We start from the raw sequence: 13,870 nt of genomic DNA, 5'->3' as shown, positions 1-13,870 counted from the left end.
CATTTTCTTTTTGCAGTTTAAGACCATTGTCACACAATCTTTCTCATCTGTAAAGATTCTCAGTTACGTAGCTCAAAGTTAGTCGAGGATTTTTCCTGTTTCCATCTTTTGTCTTTATTTTTTTTTAACTGATGTTGAAGTAAATCTAAATTACTAAACATATGGTATAGAAATGTAATGACACACAAAATTACTCCAAAACAATGTATTTGGCACATTTGTCACAGTAAATACAAACAGACAATATGTAAAGTTGTTTAGTTTTAATGCAGTGAGAATGATGTAAATGTGGCATTAAAGGTTTGTGTCAGTCTATAAAGGTTTGGGAGCCATTTGAAGCGTTCTCTTTGCCATCTCCAGAGCACCTTCCTGAGTCTTATTTCCTCCAATGAAGCCGCCCGCATGGACGAAGATGCAGTCAGGAATCCCACTCAACTTGGACAGCGCGTCATCCCGGATCCCTCGCCATTCCTCCAACAGACTCAATCTGCATGATCAATCACAACATATATCCACCTCCTATTACACAGGGGTTTCAATTTTAAATGTATGAAGCAGCCATAAAGCCACACAGTTATTGGATTTCACATTTTATTCATCTTTATGTCAGGCACCACAATAACAGTTTCAAATGTACTCCTATCAAAACAAAAAAGTTCCTGATATGACAGTAAAAGCCAGACCTGTTCTGAAAGGTATTGTGTCCAGCAGGGACACACTGGACTCGCCAGTGGCCATTCTGATCACTGTACAGCACAAACTTGATGGGCACATCCACCTTCAACTCCTTCTCCAAAGCAAACAGATGTTCTTTCCATGGACATCCACCCTGAGTCAGCAACACGATCTCACCACTTGGGTCGACCTGCACAGTAAAACACTTTATTGACACCGGCTCTGCTTCCATTACAATGATAAGAGAGGATTGTTCACACTTTCTCTAATATCAATAATTTCTTCACTGCAGTGCTGTTTATTCAGTTCACTGCTGCACTGACATGAATGAGTGATAAATGAGTCATGACAAAAAAAAAAATGGAGACAAATGTTGTGTTCAACAAACTAAATAAGTCAACAGTATGTCTGACATGCGGCCATGTCGTCTGATTTGAAAAAAGCAAGACTGCAGTTTTTATAGAAGTTTTAAAAAACCTGCTTCATCAAAACACATATATATTCACAGTGATGGAGATGTAGTAAAGCTTTCAGACTGCCAGCGATCAGTAACGGCAGAGCTTCATGATCTCATTCATTTCAATGAAGGCTTGGCGACTTCGGCAACACAAACGGCTTAAGTTCAGCTCCTGATGCAAGTTGTCCAGCTTAGGTGACTTTTGAATGTTAATCAATCATATGATGTATGTGAATCTGTTATTGCCTTCTTATCTCTGTTATTAAGTGTGTGGTAGAATTATGTGAAGGCTTTTTTGCTGTATTAATGCAGTGTTTTCCCGTAGGATGAAGTCAGTTTGTACTTTGATGTTGAATGTAATATAATGTTAAACTATGTAAGTGTTGCTGTGTGTCACAATGGAGCACCACGGACAGTTGCCGAAATGATGCCGTGTGTGTATATGCTTTTGGAGTATGTCCAACTGTTGTTAGCATTTTTAATACTTTAATGCATCTTTTGAACTTTACATTGTCCAGTATAAAGTTTTCGTTTATTACCTGATATCTGTTCTGAACAGCTTTCTGTACGAGTTCTCTCGCTGGAAGCCAGACATTCATGTAGTAATCCAAACGGTCCTGAAATTCTGCTCCTACAAGAGCCATGGCATGATGGAAAGTCTCCTATGAAACAAGACATTTTCCTACAATGTTTTACATGATTACAACTACAAGATTACTGACAAGAAGATTAGGACATTTTGAAACCAAGTGTACAAAACTTTAAACATTTAAATAGGATAGGGATAGTTCACCCAAAATTATTTTGTTGTTGTTTATTTAATCACCTGTTTATTATGCTGTTTATTTATTTATTTATAAAGGAGATTTTTTTGCAGAAACCACATTGCTCTGTGATTCAAACTAGCAAGTAAATGGGTTCCGGCACTTTTGAGAGTTAAAAAAAGAAAAAAGATCCAACAAAAAGTAATCCCCATGACTCCTGGTGATATATTGATGCTGTGCAGGGCCTGAAGTTAACTTTTTTGACCACCAGCCACTGTGGCAGGTGGATTTAGAAATCCACCTGCCACAGAGACTTTTTACCAGCCAGTTTTTTTTTTGCCCGAATAGTGAATTATAACACTGTCTTTACTGTATGAATTAAATATAATTTTTTCAGAGCTACAAAAGTGAATTTCTCTTTGTCTTAGGTTGTTTGATTAACATTAATGACACAGACTTAAGTAGGTTAATTGAGGTTACTGTCTCTTTAAGACCAGCACAGACTGGTTTTTGACTCTCTATACATACACTTAAGACATAAAGAAATGATTTATTAGAAAATGAATACTGTTGAGATCATTTTGTTTATATGTGCCCTGTCAAGAGCAGAAAGATTTTATGTATGCATGCTTTTAGGAACGCGTCTCTCCGATGTGCCCTATTGAGTCCCCTTAAACCCGCGCACGCACACAGAGACAGAGGGGGCACAAACTGTGCACATACGTTGTTTTTCATTATTACTATATTCGCAAAATGTATGTTAATGTAGTACAGTATAAGGCATAGTAGCGCAACTCTCTCTAAAGTTTACACATCAAGAGTTCTGATCCGTCACAGCAGCACTACACATCTGTGCAACTGTGATTGTACAGTAGCATATGTCAGCATTGCATTCTCATCCCATCTCACCAACAGTTTAATACTTAACTTACTCGCACATCCAAACGTAGTCAGAGAAGTGCCTCATCTTCTTTTCAATCGCATGAACGTTGCGAAACAGCAGTCGCATCCTCTCAATGAATCACTCAATTTGCATCGGTGATATGCGCAGGTTGATAAGAAATGAGCGGGTGCCGGTTACGAGTCATCCAAAAATATTTTAATGATATTCAGGCCGCGGTCAGTCGGTCGAGTTTAAAAACTATTTTGAACAATTGCTGGCGGGGCGGGTTAGTTGAAAATGTCGATCGGGAGTGGGTTGTTTATACAATGACCCGCGCATCACTGATTCGCATTGGCTACCCGCCAATGTGGCTGGTAGATTGACAGTGTTACCCGCCAATTGCAAAATCCACCCGCATTTGGCGCGTGGTCGGGTGTTAATTTCATGCCCTGATGCTGTGTGAAGCAAATCAATCGGGGTTTTTTTTGCAATAAATTAAACGCTATTATCAGGGAGTCAGATATTATTCAAACCATCAGCTGTGCCTATGGTCGCTTTAAAATAAAGTGAGGTATGTTAGGGTTTTCAGTGTTTCCCACAGGATTTTGAGATACTGTGGCGGTGATGACGTCACACGCTGATTAGCATATATGTGACGTCATTGCGTCGTGTTTTACTCTTTGATCCGTCACATTATATTGCATTTTAATACAACTGAATGCTATTTTTACATAGTTTCTGTTCTGTTGTCTATAAAATAGTGACTAAACAGGACCCAGACACGACCCACGACTCAGTAACTCTTTGTTAAATCCAATCAGCTCTTTCTTTAACTGCTGCTAAAAACGCGACATTGTCTGAAAAAATCATCATACGTTTACATTGAGGCTGTACTGATGTTGCTCTTCTCATCAGTGTTGTTGTGTTATGAGCGCTTTTTTATTTGAAATACGAGTGGTAGTTTTATTGTATATCGCGTATAGCGCAAACAATTTGTTGCAAATTCAGAAATATGAGAGAATACACGGTTGCTGTTACTACAGAACACGTGCATGGGCATGCCGCGGTAGGGAGAGAGCTCGGACACAGACTCACATTAGATAGGGTATGTGTGGGAAACACTACTGCTAACCTTTTGTTAAGTTACTCTCATGATGAACTTCATCAGCCGTCTTCTCTGTCAGTAACATCCGTGACTGTTGACGTTTACGCGAAAAAGAGAAAGAACACGGAGGAACACGGAGTTAAAATACCTTTTACTGTTATGTGAGAGAGGCGCAGGCGCGTAGCAAAGAGAGGGGAGGGGGTCGGAGGCACGCGCTGTTGAGGCGCTGCACACAACGAGAGAGGGAGGATGGAGGCGCGCTGAGCGCTCGCTGCAATGAATTAAGCCGTTCTAAATAGTAAAATTAAAATGTTAATAGGAATCATGAAAAATGTATTTGTGGCGGCCAGTGTTGATTCTGTGGTGGCCCTCAGCTTTAAAAAAAACATTTCATCCTATCTTTATTTGTTTTCTTTTTATAACCTCTCAGATATGGGGAATTTTCTTCAAAAGCTAAAATTTTGAACAAAAAGCCTAGATAACTGCATTTTTGTAAAGCGCTTTTGTTAGAAATAAGACTTAAAGTGATCATCAAAACATACACTGTTTTTGGATCAGTGTATGGGTCAGTGTTTTATAAGTAGGAAGAGCACCACCTAGTGGATAATAGCAAAAATGTAGATTATCATAAAATCTCATCACTGGGAGGGAAGCGTTTTCTCTTCATTGACGAGATCAATGGTGGGGAAAGAGTTAAACAACAAATGCTAAAACATATAGGAGTGGTTTCCTGGACAGATCTTAGCCAGGACTAGGCCTTAATTTAATTAGGATATATAATTAGTTTTAACAAACATGCCATGCTAAAAAACATAACTTGTGTGCATTTTAAGGCAAAACAAAGGGCACGGATTTAGTTTAAAATATGTCAGTGCAAATTGTTTTCAGTTTGGACAGTTTCAGCTCTTATTTTTTTGTCCTGGACTAGTCTAATCCCTGTCCAGGAAACCGCCCCATAGGGGTAGTTTCCCAGACAGGGTTTAGATTAGTCCAGGACTAGGTCTTATTTATATTAGGACATTTAAGGAATTTCTTAGAAAGACATTACTGTGTGCATCTTAAGACAAAACAATGGAACTGATATATTTGATGGCATAAATAGAAATAATTAAAATTACGAGACATTGGTGCATCTAATGCACAGGATGCGCGAGCAGTGGGGTTTCATGCATGACAGAGTGAGAGACCGCACCAATAAACTCTTATATATTAGATAATACTTTGTACTTTTTGTGCAAACGGAAAATGAGATGAGGAAAGTAATAATAAAAAATAAAAATAAAACATTTTAACAGACTGGGAACATTTTAATCAGCATTAGATGTAGTGTTACATGGACATAAGAAAATTAAGATGCGTTTAAAACTATTTAAGATTTTAAAAATAAAAAATAAGAACTTTTAAGACCCAGCGGAAACCCTGTTACAGCTTGACAGCAACAACCATGGATAACGCACAGTTTTTCAGACTTGGATCGGTCCCTTTAGTCCGATAGCCGATCTAGCAAAAGAGGTCCAAATCAGCACTGATCCCAGCTAACGGACTGGTGCATCCCTATGCACGTCTGTCATCACACTCAGTTTGGGTAGCAGAATGCTAGCTGTACAGGTGAGATTCCCCAAGGCTCGTTCACACTAACCTCCGTGTCTTGGTTTTTGCTGTTCCAGTGAGGATTGAGATGCCCGACCCGAGCACTAAGAGTGGTGGTGACAGCGTACCTTGCTTCTCCATCAAACTGGGAAATCCCATTATCCACTGCATCCACTTCCTCCACAAAGTTCTCATACATCTGAAACACAAGACTTTATGTGTCTCATACTAGTAGCTAGCACTACTCTCTAGCAAAAATGAAGTGCTAGCCCTAATGGAGGAGAAGTGGAGACCCATACATTAGGCATCTGAGTTTCAGGTAAACTGACCTTCTCATAAAGCACTTCCAGTTGTCTGTCATCCTTGTTCAGCTGCGTCAGATGAGCAAGGACACGTTTGCCAAAATGAAGGTAAATCAAACCTGCCGAGCTCAACTTTGTCACCCATGGCTTCTCTGGACACAAGCTATTGAAACTGTCCACAAAAGATCTGTTGAATTAAATACAGAGACAATAATCAATATTGTACATATGATCTAGAAGAAATTTCAATTATTATTTAGGTCCTGACATACGAGAGACATAATTTCAAATGACTAGGGGTATGACGCTAGGCATGGGCCGGTATAAGATTCTGGCAGTATGATAACCTTTAGCAAAAATACCTGGTTTCACGGTGTTGCGGTATTGCCATTGCAACACTAAAATGTGTTATTTTCAAATGCCAGGTACAATTAAGCCTTTAAATTATAATATGCTTTCAAAACATATATAATATTTTCGTAATGTATATTAAATGTAAACATCAAATCAATCACATGACTTCATGATTTAATGAATTTTGTATAAGCACAGCTCATACCTTGGAGACGGTATCACAGAACATTTTAGTGGTTTTGAAACCTTGACTGTTTTAAACCTCGGTATACCTTGAAACCGGTAACCGGCCCATGCCTATATGACGCATCACAAATCTCACGTTCGGATCACATTCGGTTTTTTGAGGCACAGATCGCATAATTTTTCGGATCATCAAAAAACGCACACAGTCGGAGGGCAAATTTCAAAACGATTTATCACCAACCCCTACGTGCAACTGATAAACTTTCCCCCATTTAAATTTGCGTATTAATCTGTGAATCGCATGCAAACCATACAGGTAACGGATCAACACAGATCCGGCACACCACTACAAATGACCCTCTATCACGGCTGCGTTTCTCTTTTAATATCACTGGAGTTTGATGCACCTCTAGACACTCCCTCATCTGATGCTTTACAGATCACTATCTATTACAGATCACTTTCTATTGGACAACTTCAGCATCAGTGATCAGGCGTTAGCACCGTTTTGGTCTCATTTGTCCAATCTGCACCACTTTATGTAAATAAGGAAATATCTTCTAAACCTCAGTTCAAATATGAACAGTTTTATGCCCTGAACTTTTATCATTAGTGCCTGAGAATGAAAAAAGATGCGAAGCCCTACTGTTTTTCTAAGGATTTTTGGGGGGGCCCTTAACATGCTCAAAAACTCTAATAATTTGCAACCATAGTTCCCAAAAGCATCGTTAGAGAAAGGCACCCATTGTTGGCACTGCTAATAAAAAAACCTAACAAAACACCAAACCTAACCAAAAAAAATCATGTCAGTGACAACAGCTCCTCATTTGTCTGAATAGGTGGAAATGTGAGGGGGTGTGGCTGGTTGGCGAGTGTGAACAATCATATGGCGCTTTTCCATTGCACAGTACCCCATGGTTTAGTTTAGTTTGGGTCGGGTCAGCTCACCTCAATTTGGCGTGGTTAGCTTTTTCATCGAGTTTTGTATCACTTCGGAGTGGGAGGGATTATAGGCGTGTCATTATATTTGCGCTGCCTACTGCTGTGACATGATACAAGTGAGAGCGTCATTGTACATTCCCATACATTCATTTATCTCTCACTCCGCCACAAAATTAAAATTGGCCACCACAAATAGATGTTTGCACATCGCGTTTATCACCACCTCTGTCTCGCATGACAGTTTCTGTACAAACACCCGTGGCGTTGTCAGACGACGCGCTCCGCTGAGCCTCATTTAAGTTGCATTTTAGCATATATAATGCTGATGTGCTCGTCGCGAATGTGCCGCCACAAACTGCAAGTCTGGAAAAAACTGTTGTAGTGTCCCTGATTCTTAACCTGTGGATGTTTTTCATCGCTAAAAGGGAGTTGGAAACTTATAGCAGAGCACAGATGACAACATGTTTGCTCGAGACAGCGCAAGCTAGAACTAAAGCTAATCTTTTACATTATAGCGATGATGCTGGTAGTGACGATTCTCTCAGACCAATCAGTGATCTACGGTGTTTTCACGTCACGTTTGGTATCAGCTCAGGTCGCTTGGAACCCCAACCGAGGTGGTACGAAAACATTATTGCGTATTACGTACTGCACCCAGTGGAAAAGCTCCCAAAATAAGCTGACCCTACCCAAACTAAACCAAACCGTGGGGTTACAATACAATGGAAAAGCGCCAATAGAAACATCAGCACCGTACCTCTGATTAGGGTTGCTGCGGTGACAGAATTTTCCCAATGGTTAATCAGCGCCCCACAAACGGGCTTATAAATGCGCATGCAGGCGTGCGCATTTTACTTTCACTTTTGAATTACGCAACTGTTTAAATGCAGTGCTTTCGTACGCTGCATTAAATCGCGTATGAATTTGCATGCAATGCGAGTGCAACAGCTGGTTAAATTAAGTGCTTGAGTCAATGTGCGCAGGTAATTCTCACAGAACCCGCCAGTCCCAAGCAGAGCAACCAGCAACTTCTACATAAAGCGCTGCTTGAATGATGGGTTTATTCTTTTTCTTGATGAAAAACACAACAACAAAACGATCTTGCTTATATTAAACATCATATATGTATATTATAACAAAAACTAGTCAGCACGCGGCTTCTGCCATCGTCTGGTCAGTCAGCTCGCCTCGCACACTCTGGCAGGAATAAATGAAATCTGACACCTGCTGCTCTATGATGTGATGCATGTTCAGCTCCGCTAAATTCAGGCAGCAGACACATTCAGTTCTAAGTGTTTGCGCTCTCTAACGAAACGAAATGATTTAATTACAAGAAAATATCAAAACGATAGCGAAAGACGGTGTCGCGGTGGGCAAGTGATCTAACCGGTGAGAGGCTGAAGCACCGGTAATCAACGTTTTACTATCGCGACAAGCCTACCTCTGATGATGATCATAACGCTGGTGATTTGGATCATATTCTCCACCCACATCAACCACAACATCACATTCAGCCAGGACAGATGAATCTCTGCTGCGGATGATTTCTGCATCCTAATACATGGGAAATCATACACATGTATTACACACAGAACTACATGACAGGACATTTCAGACATAAATAACTGCTCAAACACACAAGCTTAACATCTGATCGACAGCTTTTTTAAAAACATCAACAATAACTGTATATCACTGCCTGGAAATTTTAAGGTTCCATCTGCATTCTGAGTAGTTTTAAGATATTGAGAAGGAGTCCATGACCAAAAATCTATGCACAAACCTACAGGCAGGATAAATACCTGTATATGAGAGACAGAGCTCTAGATATAGATATTATAAATATGACAGGTGCTATGATGTGATGACCATGAAGTTGGTACGTGACTATCTCCGCTGTGTCGCGGCTGTCAGTTTGGTTCCCCTCGACGCAACTTTGGATTTCTTGAGGCGACGTGGGAATTAAAAACATTCTTGAAATTGTAATATACATTTAGTTTAATTGCTAAACTATAAGTGAATGGCAAGTATTTTGTTATTCTTGAACCCATAGACATGATCTTGGTGCCATTTTAAAGGATTTTTCAAGCTCTTTCTATCTGAACAACTAATTTTAGCATTTAACCATGTTAAAGAAATTTACTCATATACCTACATGAAGGCATGAAGAGTTTAGTCTTAAGTGTCTTGCAAGTACTTTGTGAACGTGAACTCTTCTATCATAAACCCTTTTGACGTGTGTGTGCAGCAGGCTGGTATTTTGACATGACGCGTGATGCACATGAAACTCAAACGCATAATTAAATTTGCGCCCCTCGGAAGAGAAGTCACCGGCGGCCACTGAGTATGGTTACATTTAATGTCTATTTCAGTGTAATTTTATCAATAAACAAAGTTTCCAGTTGTTATGTATCACTGTGTTTAATTGTGGGTGCGGGGTCAACACCGGCTGGGTTTTGGGCTATACGCAGCACCACAAAGTCACGTTACTAAAGCCCATGAATATCACTTGCCTTATAAAATGTATTTTTAACAGTTGTACACTCATTTACTCAACTATTAATATAGGTGTAAATTCAAAAGAATGCTATTTACCTTGTATTCTGGTAGTTGTCGCAGAAGGAAACACGCCAGCACTTCATCACAGTGAAATGTGCCGTTATGAGTTCCGATCCTTACACCAGCTTTATGACCTCCTTCGCTCATCTTCATTAAATGATTTTTATTAATAAACACTTGACGGATTCTGCTCCTGACAACCCTGCAGATGATATTCATGAACAAACTATTGAAACATTATTTAAACACACACAGAGAGTGGGGAGAGATAGAGAAAGAGAGAGGATTAACTCACAACTGAATGAACTTGTGTTACTCTCTCTTCTTCACATGAGCTTTTCCCGCCCTACTGAAACGCATTACTGACACCTAGTGATGGTCGCTTTCGAAGCACTGCTTCATGAGGCTTCGAAACATTTATGAATCTTTTGTTTCGAATCACTGGTTCGGAGCTTGTTTCAAACTGGCCAAAGTCACGTGATTTTAGCAAAAGAGGCTTCATTCCGTCATGACTGTTTCGAAAATCCGACGATTCACCACTAGGGGGAGTTGATCACAAATAATCAGTGTAGGTCAGTGTTTCTCAAACTTTTTCAGCCCAAGGACCACTTTATCTTCCAATTTTTTTCTGAGGACCACCTAACAGAATCCCACTCTATCACGCCCCCAAAAAACAACAAAATAGGAAGCATAAGCTAAGTTTAAGTTTAATATGCAACTGTTTCAAGTCAAAAACTATTTTTTTTTAAAACAAATGCAATGCTATGTTCACAAATTATTATATGAATTTTATTTCATTTAAAAAAGTAAATGTGAAATGAGTTACAGCTAATATGAACAACAAACTGCACATATGAAAAAAACTGCAATTAAACATACTATAACAGCCTAAGTCCCACTAAATGTCATTCCAAAGAGCCATAGTTTAAAACTGAGGTGGTGGGTGTATGAAGTCTGTGGTTGTGACTATGGTAACAATAAAATGTCCACACACAGGATCTTACACATGAAACAAAAACTAGTACATTACAAAACTAATAGATCTGTGTATTTTAGCTGCTTTCAGGTGACACTTGATCTTTTCTTTTGACTCCTCTTTGGTTTAGCCACCGATCCATTTTTACATGATTAAAACAGAATGGCAAGAACTGATATCACAGTTTTGCAAGTGCATTAAAAATCTACTTAAATAAGTGACGATTGTATAAACACTTGCCTAGTTTAGGTCATCTTTTTGCGGACCACTGGGGGGGTTTGGTGGACCACTAGTGGTCCGCGGACCACACTTTGAGAATTACTGGTGTAGGTGAACTCGGGTCAGTTTAATTATAAAAGTATATAAAACATTAATCCTTCTGACTAAAAACACTACCATTTTGTCCATTTACTTTTTGTTTAGACAGATTTAATGACAAAAATGTGCATAATTAAAAAGGGAGTTTGTTTTAGTGATTTGTTTGCGCTAAATAAAACTAAAAACACATAATACACTTTTAATTATGTCTTAGTTAAATAATTTTTTTAAACATATTTTTATTAAAATCTTGATATTATTTTGTAAAAAAAAGTGTAAAATGTTTGGACAGATCTGCTTTTACACTATTTTGACCAGCAGGTGTCGCCAGCGTGTGTGGTGTTTCGAACTGCTTCGAAAAACTGAATCAATTTTCGAAGCAATTGGTTCAATTGATTCGAAGCTTCGAAAGCTTCGTTTCTCCCATCACTACTGACACCTGCTGCACGACATGTGAAATACAAACAATATTTAAAGGAATATTTTAAACAAACAAAAAAGAACATTTTTCATATTTGACTCACCTCATGCCACCCTGGGGGTGTCAACTTCTTCAACCGAATTATGGGCTGATTTTCATTGGGTAAACTATTCCTTTAAAATCACTACATACAGTAAAGATTAACAATTCATTAAAAGTTTTACATCTGTAAGTAAGGATGACGTTTTTATATGTTTCCCTATGCTCTGTATAAATATACATTTGCTGTGGCCTACTCCTCAGCTCCCTTCTATCAAGATGTGTTTGACTCAAATCGCCTCTTCCCTACCTTTAGGAAAACTAATCTGTGACTTACACCGGAGGTCTAATGATTTTTGATGTGTCTGGTCCCCTCTTTGGAATTTCCATGAGAATGTAGGCTGATTGTCTTTTGTTTTTTATTATTCCTGTTTAATTTAGTGCTATTACCCTTCATTCGATCATTAAACTACCATTGCATGAGAGATTGTATGATGGATGACTGTGTACTGCTATGAGACACCTGTACCACAATTTTGTTAATGTAAATCTTTTATAAAAAAAGTAAAAAAAAAAAAAAAAGAATTTATATCCTAGTTCGTGAAAAACAGTAATATAAATTTAATACCAGTGTCTGACAGTTATGTAGGCCGCAAGGACTGCCACAAAATCATTATAACAAACTTTATTATGGCACCAAATGCAAGTTATCAACTATTTTGAAAACTCTAAAAGTAGTAAACTACTATAATGCTTCTCTTTGTTTTTGGAGCACATCCTCCTCACAACCTCCTCCTCTGTCAAATTGCTGTGTTTATAGAATTGGACATAGGCCTACGGTACAACCAATCATTCTGATCATTTCCGTCTGTTTCGATAAGCACAATAATTTCAGTATCGCTTTAACATCAAACTCATGAATATTCATCCTAAAGGTTTATCCTAAATCCTCTTTTTTTCTGTTTTTATTTATTATTTCAAACAATAAAGAATAAAACAAACGCGCAACTTTTTGAGGTGCAAAGTTAGGAGAGCATGTTAATGTCAAGCAGTCATGTCTTATTTTAAAATTCTGTGTGTCATGGACTTTTCAGGGTAGTTTTGGGGACAGAGCTTATCTTAGTCCCAGACTAAAATGCATGATTGAGTCACCTAATTTCAAAACACCTTGCACTGACATATTTTAACATATATCAGTACCATTGTTTCGTCTTAAATGCAAATCAGTATTGTTATTGTTGTTTAAGTATTGTTTGTTTGTAAAAAATACTTCCTAAAACAACTAAGGTCTCCTGGATTAATCTAAACCCTGTCCGGGAAACTGACCCACGGTGTCTGCGCTGTCTCAAGTAAGACAACATTTCTATGTGCACTGCTTCTTTGAAGTGGCTGTTTTTTGTGATCCCATTTCTCGAAATTTAGTTGGTGTGTAAGGTTGCTGTTAAAGCATAAATAATGACAGCAAAATTATAAAGCTCAAAGTTCAATGCCAAGTTACATCTTTTCTTAAACAGAATTCACTTTTTAAGAACTACAGATAACGTCCGATTTGTACTACAGCCCACTACTTCCCAGATATATGACGTCAATAAAACAGTTTTTGACTAAACTCCGCCCACAGGAATACGTCAGTCTCCAGCTAAGCTCAAGCGGTTCTGGCTAAGCTACACTTTATCAAAAGTTTATCAGCTACACAATCAGAACTCGTTACGCATTTCTAAAGGAGGGACTTCATAAAATAAGGAAGACATCAGCCCGTTTTCAGGACAGTGAAAACAACGCTATAGGGAATGTGGAGTTGAAGTCACGCCGTGTGGCATAATGAGTAATCCGCCATATTTGCAGGATTGTGTCCTATCCCGCTGTATTTGAGTTAGTGTGTTGGAGGTTGTTTTAGTATTTTCTGTCGAGATTTTAATAAACTTCGATATGTTTGGTCAGTACTGCTCGATCAAGAACTGCCACAGCAGGTCACATGATCGTTCAGGGAGGAAACTGAACAACGGAATACGTTTTTTTCAGCTTTTATTTGGGGGAAGTCAGTGGAGGAGCTGACGAAAAGACCCCGGATCGCGTGGTTTCCCTGCCGCAATCAGGAGAAAAACTTTTACTTTTCAAAAAAAATCCCTGCATCAGCGAGAGTGTGTTTGCTGCATTTTCAGTCATTCAGTAATTTGTGATTAATAAAAGCAGAACCACCTAAATTGTCTTGTTTTTATGCTAACACTGTCAAACTAACTTGTAAATGTAAATTATGTAACGTTATTTTTTCATTTCTGATCAACCTAACCACATATGA

The 13,870-nt window shown here is 38.7% G+C and overlaps 1 protein-coding gene across 3 annotated transcripts; it reads right to left on the bottom strand.

The window, feature by feature from the left end:
• Positions 1-248: 248 nt before the first annotated feature.
• myg1 (myg1 exonuclease) lies at positions 249-10,264 on the bottom strand. 3 transcript variants are annotated; one of them, XM_065241986.1, is made up of 8 exons: positions 10,113-10,264; positions 9,854-10,019; positions 8,700-8,812; positions 5,804-5,963; positions 5,524-5,673; positions 1,672-1,794; positions 684-865; positions 249-487 (listed from the first exon to the last, which is right to left on the bottom strand). In XM_065241986.1, the coding sequence occupies exons 2-8, from the start codon at positions 9,968-9,970 to the stop codon at positions 313-315; spliced, it is 1,020 nt and encodes a 339-aa protein (XP_065098058.1). In that variant the 5' UTR covers positions 9,971-10,019; positions 10,113-10,264; the 3' UTR covers positions 249-312. The 3 variants fall into 3 exon arrangements, with proteins under 3 accessions (XP_065098058.1, XP_065098057.1, XP_065098056.1); XM_065241985.2 differs by having other exon boundaries at positions 9,854-10,043; positions 10,113-10,145; XM_065241984.1 differs by lacking the exon at positions 10,113-10,264 and having other exon boundaries at positions 9,854-10,106.
• Between the last annotated feature and the right edge of the window lie 3,606 nt (positions 10,265-13,870).

The sequence above is a fragment of the Paramisgurnus dabryanus genome, chromosome 14 (assembly GCF_030506205.2).
Source record: "Paramisgurnus dabryanus chromosome 14, PD_genome_1.1, whole genome shotgun sequence".
NCBI lineage: Eukaryota > Metazoa > Chordata > Actinopteri > Cypriniformes > Cobitidae > Paramisgurnus > Paramisgurnus dabryanus.
Note: the sequence above shows the minus strand (reverse complement) of the source record. Positions and strands in the feature narration are given on the sequence as shown.